The sequence below is a fragment of the Propithecus coquereli genome, unplaced genomic scaffold (genome assembly GCF_000956105.1).
Source record: "Propithecus coquereli isolate 6110/MARCELLA unplaced genomic scaffold, Pcoq_1.0 Scaffold80, whole genome shotgun sequence".
In the NCBI taxonomy this organism is placed as follows: domain Eukaryota; kingdom Metazoa; phylum Chordata; class Mammalia; order Primates; family Indriidae; genus Propithecus; species Propithecus coquereli.
The window spans coordinates 1,471,678-1,487,397 of record NW_012154174.1 but is presented as its reverse complement, the minus strand read 5'-3'; the positions used below and the strand labels follow the sequence as shown (position 1 = coordinate 1,487,397).

At 34.2% G+C, this 15,720-nt stretch overlaps 1 protein-coding gene across 1 annotated transcript in view; it reads left to right on the top strand.

Annotated features, from left to right (window-relative positions):
- Positions 1-15,720, top strand: part of P4HA1 (prolyl 4-hydroxylase, alpha polypeptide I) — a 92,146-nt gene that overhangs the window by 26,756 nt on the left and 49,670 nt on the right. Inside the window, exons 3-6 of the mRNA XM_012663214.1 lie at positions 255-392; positions 7,801-8,040; positions 9,872-10,068; positions 13,356-13,532. Coding sequence (XP_012518668.1) covers positions 255-392; positions 7,801-8,040; positions 9,872-10,068; positions 13,356-13,532 — 752 coding nt within the window. The remainder of the gene's footprint in view (positions 1-254; positions 393-7,800; positions 8,041-9,871; positions 10,069-13,355; positions 13,533-15,720) is intronic.

The following is a 15,720-nucleotide window of genomic DNA, read 5'->3' as shown; positions in this document are numbered from 1 at the left end:
CACGCATGCGACGCCACACCCAGCTAATCTTTCTAGTTTTTGTAGAGGTGGGGTCTTGCTTTTGCTCAAACTGGTCTTGAACTCCTGAGCTCAAGTAATCCTCCCACCTTGGCCTCCCAGAGTGCTAGGATTATAGGCATGAGCCACCACACCTGGCTGTTTTAGCATATTTTTTAAAAAAATTTTATATCCTGTTTCCATACGTGCCATGGTGACTTACTTTTTTTTCCTTCTTTTCCTTTTTCTATTTCAAGGGTTTATCTCTAATCTAACCATTCAGAGACAATACTTCCCTAATGATGAAGATCAGGTTGGGGCAGCCAAAGCTCTGTTGCGTCTCCAGGACACCTACAATTTGGATACAGATACCATCTCAAAGGGTAATCTTCCAGGTAAGATAACTCTTCCAGTCTATAAAATAACTACCACTTGGCTTCTCTCTTCAATCCATTAGGACAATGTTAATATAAAAAAGACTTTTATATTTTAAGATTTTAAACTATGGTTTGTTTCATAGCCTTCGAGGATGAAAGAACCACCTTCCCTTTCTCTTAGGACTTAATAGTCATGAATATGCTTCTAGCTTGTTACTTGTGAAAGCTTGTATTTATAGAGACTAACTTAAGTAGACAATTTTAATGTGTAAGAGAGAGAAACTGTCATTTTTCCCAATGTTTTTCTTCAGAATACCTGATACTACTTGAGTGCTTTGTATGTAAAGCTATAAGAGTTCTGGCCAATTTAGTGACTCGTTGAAGTGTATTCAGTCAAAATTTATTAAAGAAAATACCATTGTTTCTTTCTCCACCAATTTCCTTTGTGATATTATCAGACACTTAAGTAAATGTAGAAGATTATATCTGTTTTATCAGCAAAATGTAGTCTAGTCTACGACTGATAGTTGCTTTTAAACGCTTTACTCTTTTAGAAGCATGACTTCTAGTATAATATGGATTTAGTCTCAGAACTATATTTTCAAAGGGAAGTGTTGTTAGGTAACTAGTATTTAATTTATCATGTAATTAGTTGTTATTTTTTCACATACTTGTCATTTTTTTTGTTAGTGTTGGAAAGGGAACTATGTGATTTTCTTTATAAGGCATAAAAAGAGCCCTGGAGGACAAGACTTTCTTCTTTTTGTTGTTATTTATAAAACTTCTTTTATTATGGAAAACGTCAAACATGACCTACACACAAAAATAAAGATAATAACATAATGAACCTCATGCATCCGTCACCGAGCTTCAAAAGTTTTTAACATTTGTCATTCTTGTTATATCTATTCTCACCATCCCTTCTTTTTGTTGTTTTAGTTGGAGTATTTTAAAAGCAAATCCTAGACATCACATGTCATTTTATCCATAAATAATTCAATATGTATATATATCTCATGGATCAGGTCTCTTTTTAAAAATAATATAACCATTTCCTATTATCCTGCCTAACTAAATTGACAGTTTTTCCTTAATATAACTTAATACCAAGTCAATATTCAGTTTCTTTGGTGATCTCAAAGATGTTCTTTTACAGTTGCATTTTTTGGTTATGTCTCTTAAATCTTTTATTCCCCTCTCCTTTTTTTTTTTTTTTTTCTATTTATGACATTGATTAGTTGAGAAAACCTGGTCATATGTTCTGTGGAATGTCCCACATTCTGGAATTGGCTCATTTCTTCTTTGGAGATTAACTTGTTCCTCTAATGCCTGTGTTTCCTGCAAACTGTTTAGAGGTTAAGGCTTGATTAGATTCAAATTAAGTTTTTAATTAATTCCATAGGTGGCACTATGAACTTTCTTTTGAATTGCATGAACTGACACCCAATATCTTGTCACACTTTTTGTGATGCTCATTGATGAATGGAGTTCAAGTGGTGAGAGCCTGATCTCTCCATGTAAAGTTCTCCTTGAGTTTCATCAGTGGTTTTGGCAGCCTTTGGTAACTGTAGTGGTTCATTGCCTAGAACCACCATAACGTTAGGAGTTGTAAATTGGTGATTTTTCTCATTCCATCATTCCTTTTAGTATTAATAGCTGGAATTGATAAATAAGAATGTTCCTTCACGAACCATTTGGTTACCTTGAACTGTAGTTTATACAGGAAAGGTAGGATAAATCTGTAATTATTCTTCTTTATCAGTTTTCAGAGTAATGAGTTGATATCCTGACAACTTTCAGTAGTGACCAGTGATTTTTATCTGCGGTATCATGAATTCACGGATTTTTATATTTCAATCCATTATGTCATTATTTCTTTGATGCTTATATTATCCCATTTTAGGCCAGTGGGAACCTCTTCAGATTGGCACTTTTGTCTTTTTGAAATGATCATATCATTCTTTGATAGCAAGGAAGTAGCTCAGGCTGGAGTGCCATTGGCTTTTCACAGGTGTGATGATAGTGCACTACAGCCTTTAACTCCTGAGCTCATGTGATCTTCCTGCCTCAGCCTCCTGAGTGGCTGGGGCTACAGGCACATGTCACTGCACCAGGTGAGGCCAAGCCTTGATTCCTCTTAACAGAGAGTGGCATTTAAGCAGCAGTCTGGCTAGGTTCTAGGTGTGTTTATTGCTATTGAGTTTGTTATTTATTCCAGGTCTTTTCGATGAACAGAGATAGGAAATACATAAGTTCATATTGTTACTCCAATTCACCTTGAGACTATGGGATTCACACTTAAATCTCTTTTCTCTTGTTTTGAAAATCTTGATTCTTAATGACCATTAGCATAATTACTTCATTGTATTATCTATAATATGCTTAAAATAATTTCAAAATAAGTACCTATACTATTAATAACATTAAGAATACTGAGTGCAGTTTTTTTGTACTTTTTATCCTTAGAATATATCACACTAGATATGATCAGTCAAAATATTGTTTTAAAGACACGTAAAGTAATTCAGTTCCTTGTGTAGTTATGGCCTCAACTTGTTAAACAGATAGGTTCATTTATTTCAGTATCTTTTCCTCAATTTTTAGGAATTTTTTTCTTTTGATTTATTGTTTCTAATTATATAAAACTTTTATATTCTTTCACAGTCCAAATTGTACTAATAAAGTACATTTACAGAAGTCTCAATTTCATTCCTGTACTCTTCAACCTATTCCCTTCTTTTTCCTGTATGTAACCATTTTATTAATTTTTCTATTTCCAATTTTTTTGAAAATAAAAGCAAATATATAAAGTCCTATTTCCTCTCAACATATACCCAAAAGGTAGCATACTATAAATACTGTTTTGTACTTTTGTGCCTTAATTTATTGATATGCCCCAGATATCACTTCATATCATATATAGAAATCCTCATTTCTTTTTATAGCTACGTTACTCTATTTTGTGGAGGTTCCAGTTTAACTAGGCCCCTTTTGATGAACATCTGGTTTGTTTGCAGTCTTTTGTTGTTAAAAAAATATTGCTGTTATATACAGCATTATTTGTACACAGGTTATTTTGTATTTTTGCTAAGTGTGATCTTTGGGATATTTTTCTAGAAGTGGTGCCACTGCACTAAAGAGTAAATGAATAGATAATTTTGCTAATATTGTCCCAACTACCCTCCATAAGAGTTATCATTTTGCATTTCTACCAGCAATGAAGGAGAGTGCCTGTTTCCCCCATAGCATCACCAAAAAATATCACACATTGAAATTTTTGCCAATCTGGTAGTTTACTTTTCTTTAATTTAGATTGGCTTATATGTATACCAGTTTCTTTGTTCATCATTCTTTCTTGTACCTCAGACTTTCCTTCTGGAATTTTCCTCCTTGAAATACATCCTTAAGAAGCCCTTATATGTACTTTATTTGTTTGGCCTGGGATTCTTTGTGTTTCCTGAATCTGAAGTTTCATGTTTTTAATTGTGGAAAAATTTCTACTGCATTATCTCTTTAAATACTGTCTCTCCCATATTCTCTTCTGGAACTCCCAGGTAGACATAATTAGACTTTCTTTTTTCCTCTTTGTCTTTTAACTGGCATTTCATGTTTATCTCTCTGCTGCATTTGGGTAGTTTTTTCCATGATGATTTTATATTCCATGATAGTTTATTCAACTTTCTCTTCTAGATTCATTATTTTCTTTTTAGTTGTGTCGAATCTACAATTTAACCTCATCTAATGAGTTTTTACTGTCATTGATTATATCTATGATTTTTGGAAGTTCAATTTTTTTCCCCCACTCAAAGCTACCTGATCTTCATTAGGGTATCTTAATTGTTCATATTTTTTAATTTGTGTGTGTATGTGTATGTGTGTGTGTGTGTGTGTTTACTTAGTCATGAATCCAGAATAATTTTAATTTCTTAAACATTTTAATCATAGTTATTTTGTATTCTTAATCTGATAACTCCAATATCTGAGGATCTTGGGGGATGTCTAGTACTGTTTTTATTAATATCTGTTGACTTTGCTCATAGTGGCTTATTTTATCACATGCTTTGTAATTTTGAGTTGTATGTACTTCGGCTGGTATCATCTGTGGGAATATTGCAAAGCGTGGGGCAAGGGTGCATTTTCCAGAGTATAAATGTTGCTTCTGCTAGATGCCCTATGATATTACCAACCTAGGACCATTTATAAGTTAATTTCTTGGCTTTAGTTTCCCAGACCATGGAGGCAAGGTAAATTTGAAATCAAAAGCTCCCTGAGGACATGCCTATGGAATTCTATAGGGGATTTTTTTTTTCCTACTTACAGTATAGACTGAGAAAAATAAATTCTTTTGTTGTTTGGCTTTGCCAGCTGACATATTTTTTTTCTAGTTCATTCTTTCATTTAAGCTGTAATTCTTTATGGGTTTACTTTCTGTGGGATTCTCAGAACCAGCTTGTTACTTTGCATGGACTGGAGGCTTTATCTCCTGTCCCCTGCTTGGTAGTGAAAAATCAAACCTCTAGGTTTCTGATTCTGGTGACTGCCTCCAAGGTAGATTCAGCTTCATACTTGGCTTACCTCTCTGGGTTTCAAGTTCTTTTTTTAGTTTTGGCCCCAGGAAATTTAACTTTTGTGAACTTGGCTATAGAATAAATGGATAATTGTTAAATTTTACCCAGCATTTCTGTTTTATATCAGAAGCTTTTTCCCCATAATTTCTGAGCCAGAAATAATTTTCTATTATTTATTTAACATGGTATAAACTGAAAACAATACAAAATACTCAAGTTCTTAAAAATCTCCAAGTAATTCATCTCATAAAGATGGAATGTTATTGTTATTCTGTGCACATCATTCAGAGTTATGCTTTTTAAGTTTATTTCTTTCTAATAGTTTTTTTCCTGCTTTTCTTTGTTCTTATAGAAGTAAGGGTAATTGTACAATATTTGAAAAGATTAAAAAGGTATAAAGGTTTAGGAAACAACTTGTAATCTTCCCACCAAGGTAACAATTTAACATTTTGATATAGTTCTGTCTAAATTTTTCTGGCTTTTCTATATGGCATTTAAAATTATCTTTCTTAATGAAAAATACCATTGTGTTGACATACCTGCCTGTATATTTCCTTGCTTTTACCTTATTATAGTTTTTTGTTTGTTTGGTTGGTTGGTTGGTTTTTGTAAGACAGGGTCTCACTCTGTTGCCCAGACTGGAATGCAGTGTGATCACAGCTCACTGCAACCTCCAACTCCCAGGCTAATGCCATTCTCTTAGCTCAGCCTCCTGGGTAGCTAGGACAACAGGTGCATGCCACCATGCCTGGCTAATTTTTTAAAATTTTGTTTTAGAGATGGGGTCTCACTCTATTGCCCAGGCTGGTCTTGAACTCCCGGACTCAAGTGATCCTCCTGCCTCGGCCTCTCAAAGTGCTGGAATTACAGGCATTAGCCACTGTGCCCAGCACTTATTACAGTTTTTAGCTATAATATTTAGTTCAGCCACAAAAATATTTTATACAAGAAGGTATTCTCTCCAACCCCCAGTAGTAAATCTCAAGGAAATAATTGAAAAATAGTAGTATCAAGTCATAGGATATAAAGTTTTTATTCTTATCTTATAGTGCTAAATTTTTTAAAGGGTTAAATAAGTGACAAATGCCTGGAATATAGTAAGACCTCAATAAATACAGACCATTATTTTAAGCCATTTTTCTTCATGGTGGTTTTAATTTCATATTTCTTCAGTGGTTAATGAAGCTAAATATTTTCTCAAGTGTTTTGCTTTTCTATTTATATTTTATCACATGCGAACTGTCAGATACCTCTTTTTCTTTTTTTTGTTTTATAAAAAATATATATATTTTTTTATTTCAGCATATTATGGGGGTACAGATGTTTATGTTATGTATGTTGCTCTTGCCCCCCCGCCCCCCTCTTTTTCTTAAAATAGAAGTTTCACTTCAGAAGCCAGTTGACATACTAACACCAAGAACACAAACGATAAAAGATTAATTAAGTTAGACTCCTTCAAAATTAAAATTTTGTGCTTCAAAGTAGTAATATACCATCAAGAAAGTAAAAAGATAACCCATATTATGGGAAAAAATACTTGAAAATCATATGAATGATAAGGGATTTGTATCCAAAATATCTAATGAACTCTAACAAGTCAATAATAAAAAACAACCAAATTTTTTAAATAGACAAAAGATTTGAATTGACAAGTTTCCAAAGAAGATCTACAAATGGACAAATAAGCACATGAAAAGATGCTCAACATCATCAGTCCTTAGGGAAATGGAAATCAAACTCACAATGAAATGTCGCTTCATACCCACTAGACTGTAATAAAAAAGAAGGATCATAATAAGCATTGACAAGGATGTGGAGAAATTGGAATTTCATACACTGCTGGTGGGAATGTAAAGTGTTAATAGGCACTTTGGAAAAGTTTGGCAGTTCCTCAAAATGTTAAGCGTAGAGTTGCCATAGGACCCAGCAGTTCCACTGCTGCATATGTACTGGAGAAATGAAAACATATGTCCTCACAAAAACCTGTATACAAATGTTCATAGTGGCATTATTCATAAAAGCCAAAAAAAAAAAAGGAAACAACCCAAATGTCTATCAACCAATAAACAAAATGTGGTCTGTCCGTACAACAGACAATAAAAAGTGTGCTACAATAAAGATGCATCTTGAAAACATCATGCTGAGTGGAAGTGGTCAGTCATAAAAGACCACATATTGTATGATTCCATTTGTATGAAATGTCCAGAACAGGCTAATCTATAGAGACAGAAAGTAGGTTAGTGGTTGTTTAGGGTTAGGTGGAATGGGGGAGATCATGAGTAGTGACTGTTAATGGTTACAGAGTTTCTTTTGGAATGATGAAAATGTTCTAAAATTAGATTGTGGTGATGGTTACACAACTCTGTAAATATACCAAGAACTATTGTAATCTTTAAATGGGTGAACTTTATGGAATTTAGATTATATGTCATTAATGCTGTTTAAAAGAAAGAAAGAAACAAGTTGACAGGTTGGCCTCTCCTGTACACTCATCTCTTACCTAGATTGTTGTTTAGGAGTGAGATAGATACATATTATTTGGCGCTTCCTACTGTGTTAGAAAATAGCATATTTCAACTTAATCGATGTTTCATTTTGGTATGATGACTGATAATTTAAGTCTTGGGCCCTCTAGGTCCCACGTCCCCTCTTACCAGCTGTGCAATTCTTGTCATGTTACATTACCTTATAGATTATTCCTTTGTTTATAAAATTAGGGTAATTTTTGCTTTTCCTACCTCAGAAGATTATTGTGGGGTTTAAATAAAAATGAGTTAGCATTTTGAAAGCTGTATAGTCTTAAATAAATGTACAGTAGTATTAAGATTCCTAAAGTTCTCTGTATTTTCTTTTAATAGGAGTAAAAGACAAATCTTTTCTAACGGCTGAGGACTGCTTTGAGTTGGGCAAAGTAGCCTATACAGAAGCAGATTATTACCATACAGAACTGTGGATGGAACAAGCACTAAGGCAACTTGATGAAGGCGAGGTTTCTACCATAGATAAAGTCTCTGTCCTAGACTATTTGAGCTATGCAGTATACCAGCAGGGAGACCTGGATAAGGCACTTTTGCTCACAAAGAAGCTTCTTGATCTAGGTATGTTATCTGGGCCTCATTTAATCCTATAGTTATATTGGGAGATACATAGTATGTTATCTATGTGTCTCCATCCATATACCTTTGATAATTTTTATTTGTTAGAAATCAGGAACCTTATATGTCAAACATACTTTATCCTCTCCGTGTTATTCTCAAAGTAAATGGCAACTGATTTTTCTCAGTGAATAGTACTACAAACAGTGGCTGTGTTTCTCTTCTCTGCTCTGTATTCTCCAGGAATTTCAAAACCTAACCTAGCTAACTCTGTCAAAAATGTTTGTTTATTTCAAATGTTAATCAGTTTCATTTGAAGGATGTTTTGGTTTATTGCATTTTATATTGAAAAATAAAGTGATTTAAAATAAATGGACTGAAAATATATTTGATTGTCATATTCAAATGTTAGAAAATGTAATACCTTATGAGAGAATTTTATCACTAGTACTTTGAATAGAGAGGTACTGTTTCTTCAAGTATGGTCCAAGGACCATGTGCATCAGAATTACTTGGGTACTTGCTAGAAATGAAAATTCCTTGTTCTTTACCCCGGACCTACTAAATTGTAATCTCTGGAGATGGAGTCCAGAATTTATACGGTAATAAGTTCAGGCAGCCATTGGTATATAATGAAGCTTTAAAAACTTTTAAAAATTAATTATTTTTATGAATAGGAAAATATGTGTATGTTAGAAGAGTCAAACAGCCCAAAAGGATTGATCATCTGAAAATGAACTTTGATAAAGGGTTATTTCTTAGTTGGGTGAATTCATAAATTGATATATTAGTTCAAGTAACCTTTATTTTCCTTTCAGTATTTTCCAGTGATTTTTCCTCCTGATTTAAAACATACTTTGTATTCTTTATAGAAAATTGATCAAAATGGAAAAAAATACAGAACAGTCATCCATAAGCCCATCACTCAAAGATACCTACACATTTTTTTTCCTTGTATGCACTCTCCCTCCCCACACACACACACTTTTCCCTTTCTTTTACAAGATTAGGCTTATATGGTATATCGTAACGTACACTGTGAGTAGTTTTTGAAGGACAAGAAATATTTTACAATTTAGGGCTAAATTTCCTAAACAGTTGTTGTCACAAGTGAAGTTTCTACATACCATTCTGCATTTTTTATTCGTTTGTGTGTGTAGTTGTTTAGATTTTTTCCCCCTGGATGGGCAGTGTAGTCTTCTTTTCCCCTACTAAAAGGTAGTTAAAAATTATGACTGGCAATTTTGAGGCATTTAGTGGATTCTAGCTTTTTCGAAAATTATATCTTTAGCTTCCCTTTTCCTTGTTACCTAGAAATTTGGGACTGAAATCCATTCAGCCCTCAGAAGTAGGCTACATTTATAATGCATCTGTGGTAAAGGTTGCTTTTGAACTACATATGCCCTGTTTTCCCTGTGATGAATACTTTTTGGTCTCAGGAAAACCTTTTCCATTGCTTAAAATAAGTAGAATGAGCAGGATTTAAAATTCATTTGACATCATATGGAATATAGTTCCTTTCACTGATTAGTAAATTCTCAACGTGGGAGCACTAGTTGCTACCTTGAAATAAATGGCTGTTTTTTTCATCTCCAGAACTGTTTTTCTATAGGGTGATGTTTATATGGGGTGACTGTATGTCCTTATTTACATGGGGACAGTACTAGTTTACACTTGTTGTTTTGGTATAATAATTTTTATTAGTGCTTCCTTTCACAAAAGCAACCTGGTTTGGAAGATAAATTATATGGTTACCTATTTTTATATTGCTGTATTCTGATGCTTAAACAACTGTAAACTTACCCATGGACATGCTTTCTTTCTCTTCTAATAGATCCTGAACATCAGAGAGCTAATGGTAACTTAAAATATTTTGAGTATATAATGGCTAAAGAAAAAGATGTCAATAAGTCTGCTTCAGATGACCCGTCTGATCAGAAAACCACACCAAAGAAAAAAGGGGTTGCTGTGGATTACCTGCCAGAGAGACAGAAGTACGAAATGCTGTGCCGTGGGGAGGGTATCAAAATGGTAAAGTGGAAAAGCCAATTGTGTGTGTGTGTGAATGTATGTATGTATTTGTACATAGTTCTAGAGAGAGAATCGCAGTTCATTTATATTTAAGCCATGTGATAAAAATCAGAATGAGTATGTAAACTGTTTACAGCATGCAACGTTACCTCAGTGTGGGTATCACACTTAATATGTTCCAATTATTAGTAAAATAGCTTTAAAATACAGCTTGCAAATATGTACTGTCACATGCATTTGCAGTAATATTACCTTTTTCATAGATCAAAAAAGGGTTATTTTCCAGGGTGAAGGATCAAATAAGTTTAAGGGAAGTGATAATTTTTCTTATATTTAATGCAAAAAAGATTTCAGCAGTCTTAAGTGGATACAATACACTATTCTAACTTATGAGACATAATAGATTCATCTGTATAATAATTTCTTGTGGTATTGCTTCTAGTCAATTTAACAAGATTCCTTGGTGAAATCAGTGAAATATTTTAGTCTATTTAAGAAACACTCTAAATGCAGAAAGACTTTCAACAGATTTTGTCTTTAACATTAATTTAATTTAATTTATTTTTTTAGAGACAAGATCTCGCTCTGTTGCCTAGGCTGGAGTGTACTGGCCCGATCATAGCTAACTATAACCTTGAACTCCTGGGCTCGATTATAGCTCATGGTAACCTCAAACTCCTGGGCTCAAGCGACCCTCTTAGCTCAGCCTCCCAAATGTCTAGATTGGCCTGGGGGCTAATTTTATTTTTATTTCTGTAGAGACGGGGTCTCACTACATTGCCCAGGCTGGTCTCGAACTCCTGGCCTCAAGCAATCCTCCCATCTCGACCTCCCAAAATGCTGGGATTACAGGTGTGAGCCACCACGCCCAGCCAACATTTATTCTTTAAAAGACCAAATATCTATATAAACATCCCCTTATTCATTATATATTTCTATTTATGTCTTTATAACTCAGAATGCCAGTTCTTCAGGATGTTAATAGATACAAGGCCAAAAAAAAAAAAAAAAAGATTCAAGTCTGGGAAACATTTGTTAAACAAATTTGAACATAGGTTTTTGTTTAACCTCAGGACTTCTCAGAGCCTTTTTATGATAATGTGGCATTATGGATATGATATACATTGTTTTCTAATATTAGTTGATTATGGAATCTTTTAGAAAAACTTTTAAAAGAAGGAGTATCATGTGGTAATAGTGTTCAGTTGAATGCAGGCATGCATAGAAGGAGTAAGTGAATTTTTGGAGCAGATGCTTTTAAGTGTAAACATTTGAAAAGTGTTTAAATTTTTCTTTATTGCTAATAAACTCAAGTTGAGCTTTACATTTTGATATTGATGGCTGTTGACAGCTTAACCACTAATAGCAAGTAAGTATATAATAGATATCTGTGTTAACACTTTGATAGCTGGGTTCATGGAGTCCTAGGAAGACATGCTTGCTTTTACTTTGGGAGCTAATGAGTAAATATTAATACAAGGATAGTGACACTTTGTTAGACTCATTAAACATTTTCTTTTCTATTTCATTTCTAAATATTTTAGTATGTATCTTTTAAGGATAAGAACTCAACAAGAAAAAAAATGAAATAAAAAAAGAACTCAGATTAACTACAATACCATTATCACACCTAAAAAATTCACAATAGGCCAGGCGCGGTGGCTCACGCTTGTAATCCTAGCACTCTGGGAGGCCGAGGCAGGAGGATTGCTTGAGCTCAGGAGTTTGAGATCAGCCTGAGCAAGAACGAGACCCCATCTCTACTATAAATAGAAAGAAATTAGCCAAACAATTAAAAATAGAAAAAAAAATTCACAATAGTTTCATAATATCATCAAATACCTAGTTAGTATTCAGATTTCCAATTGTAAGCAGATTTTTTTATTGCCCTTAGTAACTCTTAAAGAAGAGAGCAAAATAGAACTATAGGTATAAAACAGAAGTCTGCTAATTGGCCAGTTTATTGATATGACACATCAGCTCTGCCTAAGATGAAAGGAACATTCTTTTTTGCAGAACAGTTAAATTCATTTCATCATTATATAAAAGACTTATTAGATACAAAGCCTTGGATTTGATTCTAGGTAAATAAAGTGCATGGAGAATAAACATGAATCATTATTTGTTTTAATATGTTATTAGTATAATAATTAAAACAAAGTAATCATGTTCCTTCTTTGTATATGACATACTTGTTCAATTAAGTAAAGAATCAGCAGTGAAATAACTTATTAATATAATACATAGATGGTTAAAGGAAATTTATGTGTTTTGTTGACTGCTCTATGTTTATACCCCCTAATAAAAATACTTGGCTTTTTTGTTTAATAACTTATTTTGTCTTTTTCAGTGGTACCCATTTTCATAAAAAGTCTTTTTTTTTTCTTTTGCCATAAGCATTTAACTGTGAAGTATTTAGGAAAACCTAGATTTGTTTGTTTGGTTTTTCCTTCTAGAAACTTTCTGGGTGCTTCCCAGTTACTTTGTGAAGTTCAGAGCAATGCTGGGCATTTATTTAACATTTCATAAGCATTTTATGTTTCTTTCATATTTATAACATCTGAACTTTATTTTGATGAGAGAAGGGTTAAAAGGGAAACGCTACCTTTTTTCTTTTTTTCTTTTTTTTTTTGAGACAGAGTCTCGCTCTGTTTCCAGGGCTAGACTGAGTGCCGTGGCATCAGCCTAGCTCACAGCAAGCTCAAACTCTTGGGCTCAAGCGATCCTCTTGCCTTAGCCTCCTGAATAGCTGGGACTACAGGCACTCACCACCACGCCTGGGTCATTTTTTCTGTTTTTAGTAGAGATGGGATCTCCCTCTTGCTCAGGCTGGTCTTGAACTTCTAAGCTCAAGCGATCCTCCTGCTTCGGCCTCCCAGAATGCCAACCCACCTTTTTTCTTATTTAAGGCCTCCCATCTCTCTCCCAGAAAATAATCATTAATAAAATTTTAAAAATATTTTTGCAGAGTACGGCTTCTTTTGTGTATTCTTCCAGAGATACTCTTTATGTATATGCAAACATGATTATTGTTTCTTATCTGCATAGGAATAGGTATTAAAAATATTGCTAGGCTTGGTGGCTCACATCTATAGTCCCAGCTCTTAGGAGGCTGAGGCAGGAGGATCGCTTGAACCCAGGAGTTCCTGGCTGTAGTGAGCTATGATTGCGCCACTGCACTCCAGCCTGAACAACAGAGCAAGACTCTGTCTCTTAAAAAAATAAAAATAAAAAATAAAAATATTATTATTCTACTATATCTATCATTTTCTTAACTTTATATTTAGACTCCACGGAGACAAAAAAAACTCTTTTGCCGCTACCATGATGGAAACCGGAATCCCAAATTTATTCTGGCTCCAGCCAAACAGGAGGATGAGTGGGACAAGCCTCGCATTGTTCGCTTCCATGATATTATTTCTGATGCAGAAATTGAAATTGTCAAAGACCTAGCAAAACCAAGGGTAAATAATTTTTTCTTTTTTCTCTTCAATTTACTGTACTTGTGTATTAATTTTTTCTTTGTAAGATAATGGAAAGGATAATTGATATGGTAATAACTCCACAGATAGTTTTAGATATTGTCACCTCAAAGTAATGGAGTCGTTAATGACTCTATGCCAGTTTTTTTCAGTTTATCAACACAAGTAACATACCCTGCAACTGGCTTTTAAGCTCTGAATTATGAGAATCATAGATGAGATTTTTATTCACATTTAACAAATTTGTATTTCACTGCCTTTCTGAAAAACTTTTCTATATATTTTGGAGTCTTTTAATCTCAGACACTACTCAAAACCCAGCCTTTTCATATCTTCTGTATTTTTATCTGAAAGAATACTTGAAGTATTTTTATTCCCTATTAGGCACATTATCAGTAGAAAGATATAATTGGGCATAAACATCATGTTAATGTGAAATGGTGACATCACACCATTTATCTTAATAAGAAAAATAATCTATGGCCGGGAGCGGTGACTCTCAAGAGCGAGACCCTGTCTCTACTAAAAAAATAGAAAGAAATTAGCTGGATAACTAAAAATATATATATATAAAAAAAAATAGCTGGGCATGGTGGCGCATGCCTGTAGTCCCAGCTACTCGGGAGGCTGAGGCAGAAGGATCGCTTGAGCCCAGGAGTTTGAGGTTGCTGTGAGCTAGGCTGACGCCACGGCACTCTAGCCCGGGCAACAGAGTGAGACTCTGTCTCAAAAAAAAAAAAAAAAAGAAAAGAAAAGTAATCTAATGTAAACTCAATCCTATAAACTTAGTGTTTAGCATAGAAACTCTTCTTTAGTGAGAATGTGGGAAAGACTACCCTTTATATACTGGCCTTTTTTCCCATCAGCTTGTTCTTAAAACACATTTGGTCTTCTTGATAATAAAATACAAACTGCCATCACTTTCATAAAGAGATTGTAAATAAATGCTAGGTATATTTTTGTTTTCATTATACAGGAGTTGGCAGATTTTTTCTGTAAAGGTTAATAGTAAATTCCCCCCCACACCCCTTTTAAAGAAACAGTATCTCACTCTTGTCGCCCAGGCTGGAGTGTAGCTAGGACTATAGGCATGTGCCACTACACCTTACTAATTTTTTAATTTTTTGTAAAGATGGGATCTTGCTATATTACCCAGGCTGATCTTGAGCTCCTGGCCTCAAGTGATCCTTCTGTCTTGGCCTCCCAAAGTGCTGGGATTATATAGGCATGAGCCACCATGCCCAGCTCGATAATAAATATTTTTTAGGCTTTGCAGGCCATGTGATCTCTGTCACAACTACTTAAGTCTGCCATTGTAGTATAGAAGCAGCCAAATATGTAAATGAATGAATGTGGCTATATTATATAAAATTTTATTTCCAAAAACAGGCAGTAGGCCGAATTTGGCCCATGGGGTGTAGTTTGCTGACCCTCATTATATCATAAAGGTTTGAATTATCTGGATATCTGTACTGCAAAATAAACTTAGTCAGAATTTTTTTAAAGTTTTACTACTTTTCCAAATTGGTACCTTTTTTTTTTGAGACAGAGTCTCACTCTGTTGCCCAGGCTAGAGTGTAGCTCACTGTAACCTTGAACTCTGGGCTCAAGAAGTCCTCCTGCCTTAGCCTCCCAAGTATTTAGGACTATAGGCTTGGACCACCATGCCTGGCTAATTTTTCTTATTTTTTGTGCATATGGGGTCTCACTATATTGCCCAGACTGGTTTTGAATTCCTGCTCTCAGGTGATCTTCCATCTTGGCCTCCCTCAGTGCTGGGATTACAGGCATGAACCACCACCACTCCTGGCCAGTGCTTTTTATTTTTTTACCAAACAAAGACTACATTATAAATGCAAAAGACTCCTCTGATATTAATATGTATGGATGTTGTCCAAGGGAATTCTTATAAATCTACTGCCAAACAGAATGTTACTTATGATTGCATCATATTCTGTCATTCTCTCTTGAATTCCTATTTTAGTCTTTTATTTATGGTCAGTAAACCTAGTAAATCAAAATCTCTTTGTAGAATATTAAGAATTCATTTCAGCTTGGAGATCAAGCCTTATATCTTTGGGTTTGAAGGCTTCAGTCTTCAAAGAAGATTTCTCAGTTTGGATTGTTTTTGATCAATAAATTTAATGGCAGTAAAATTTCATGCTGTTTT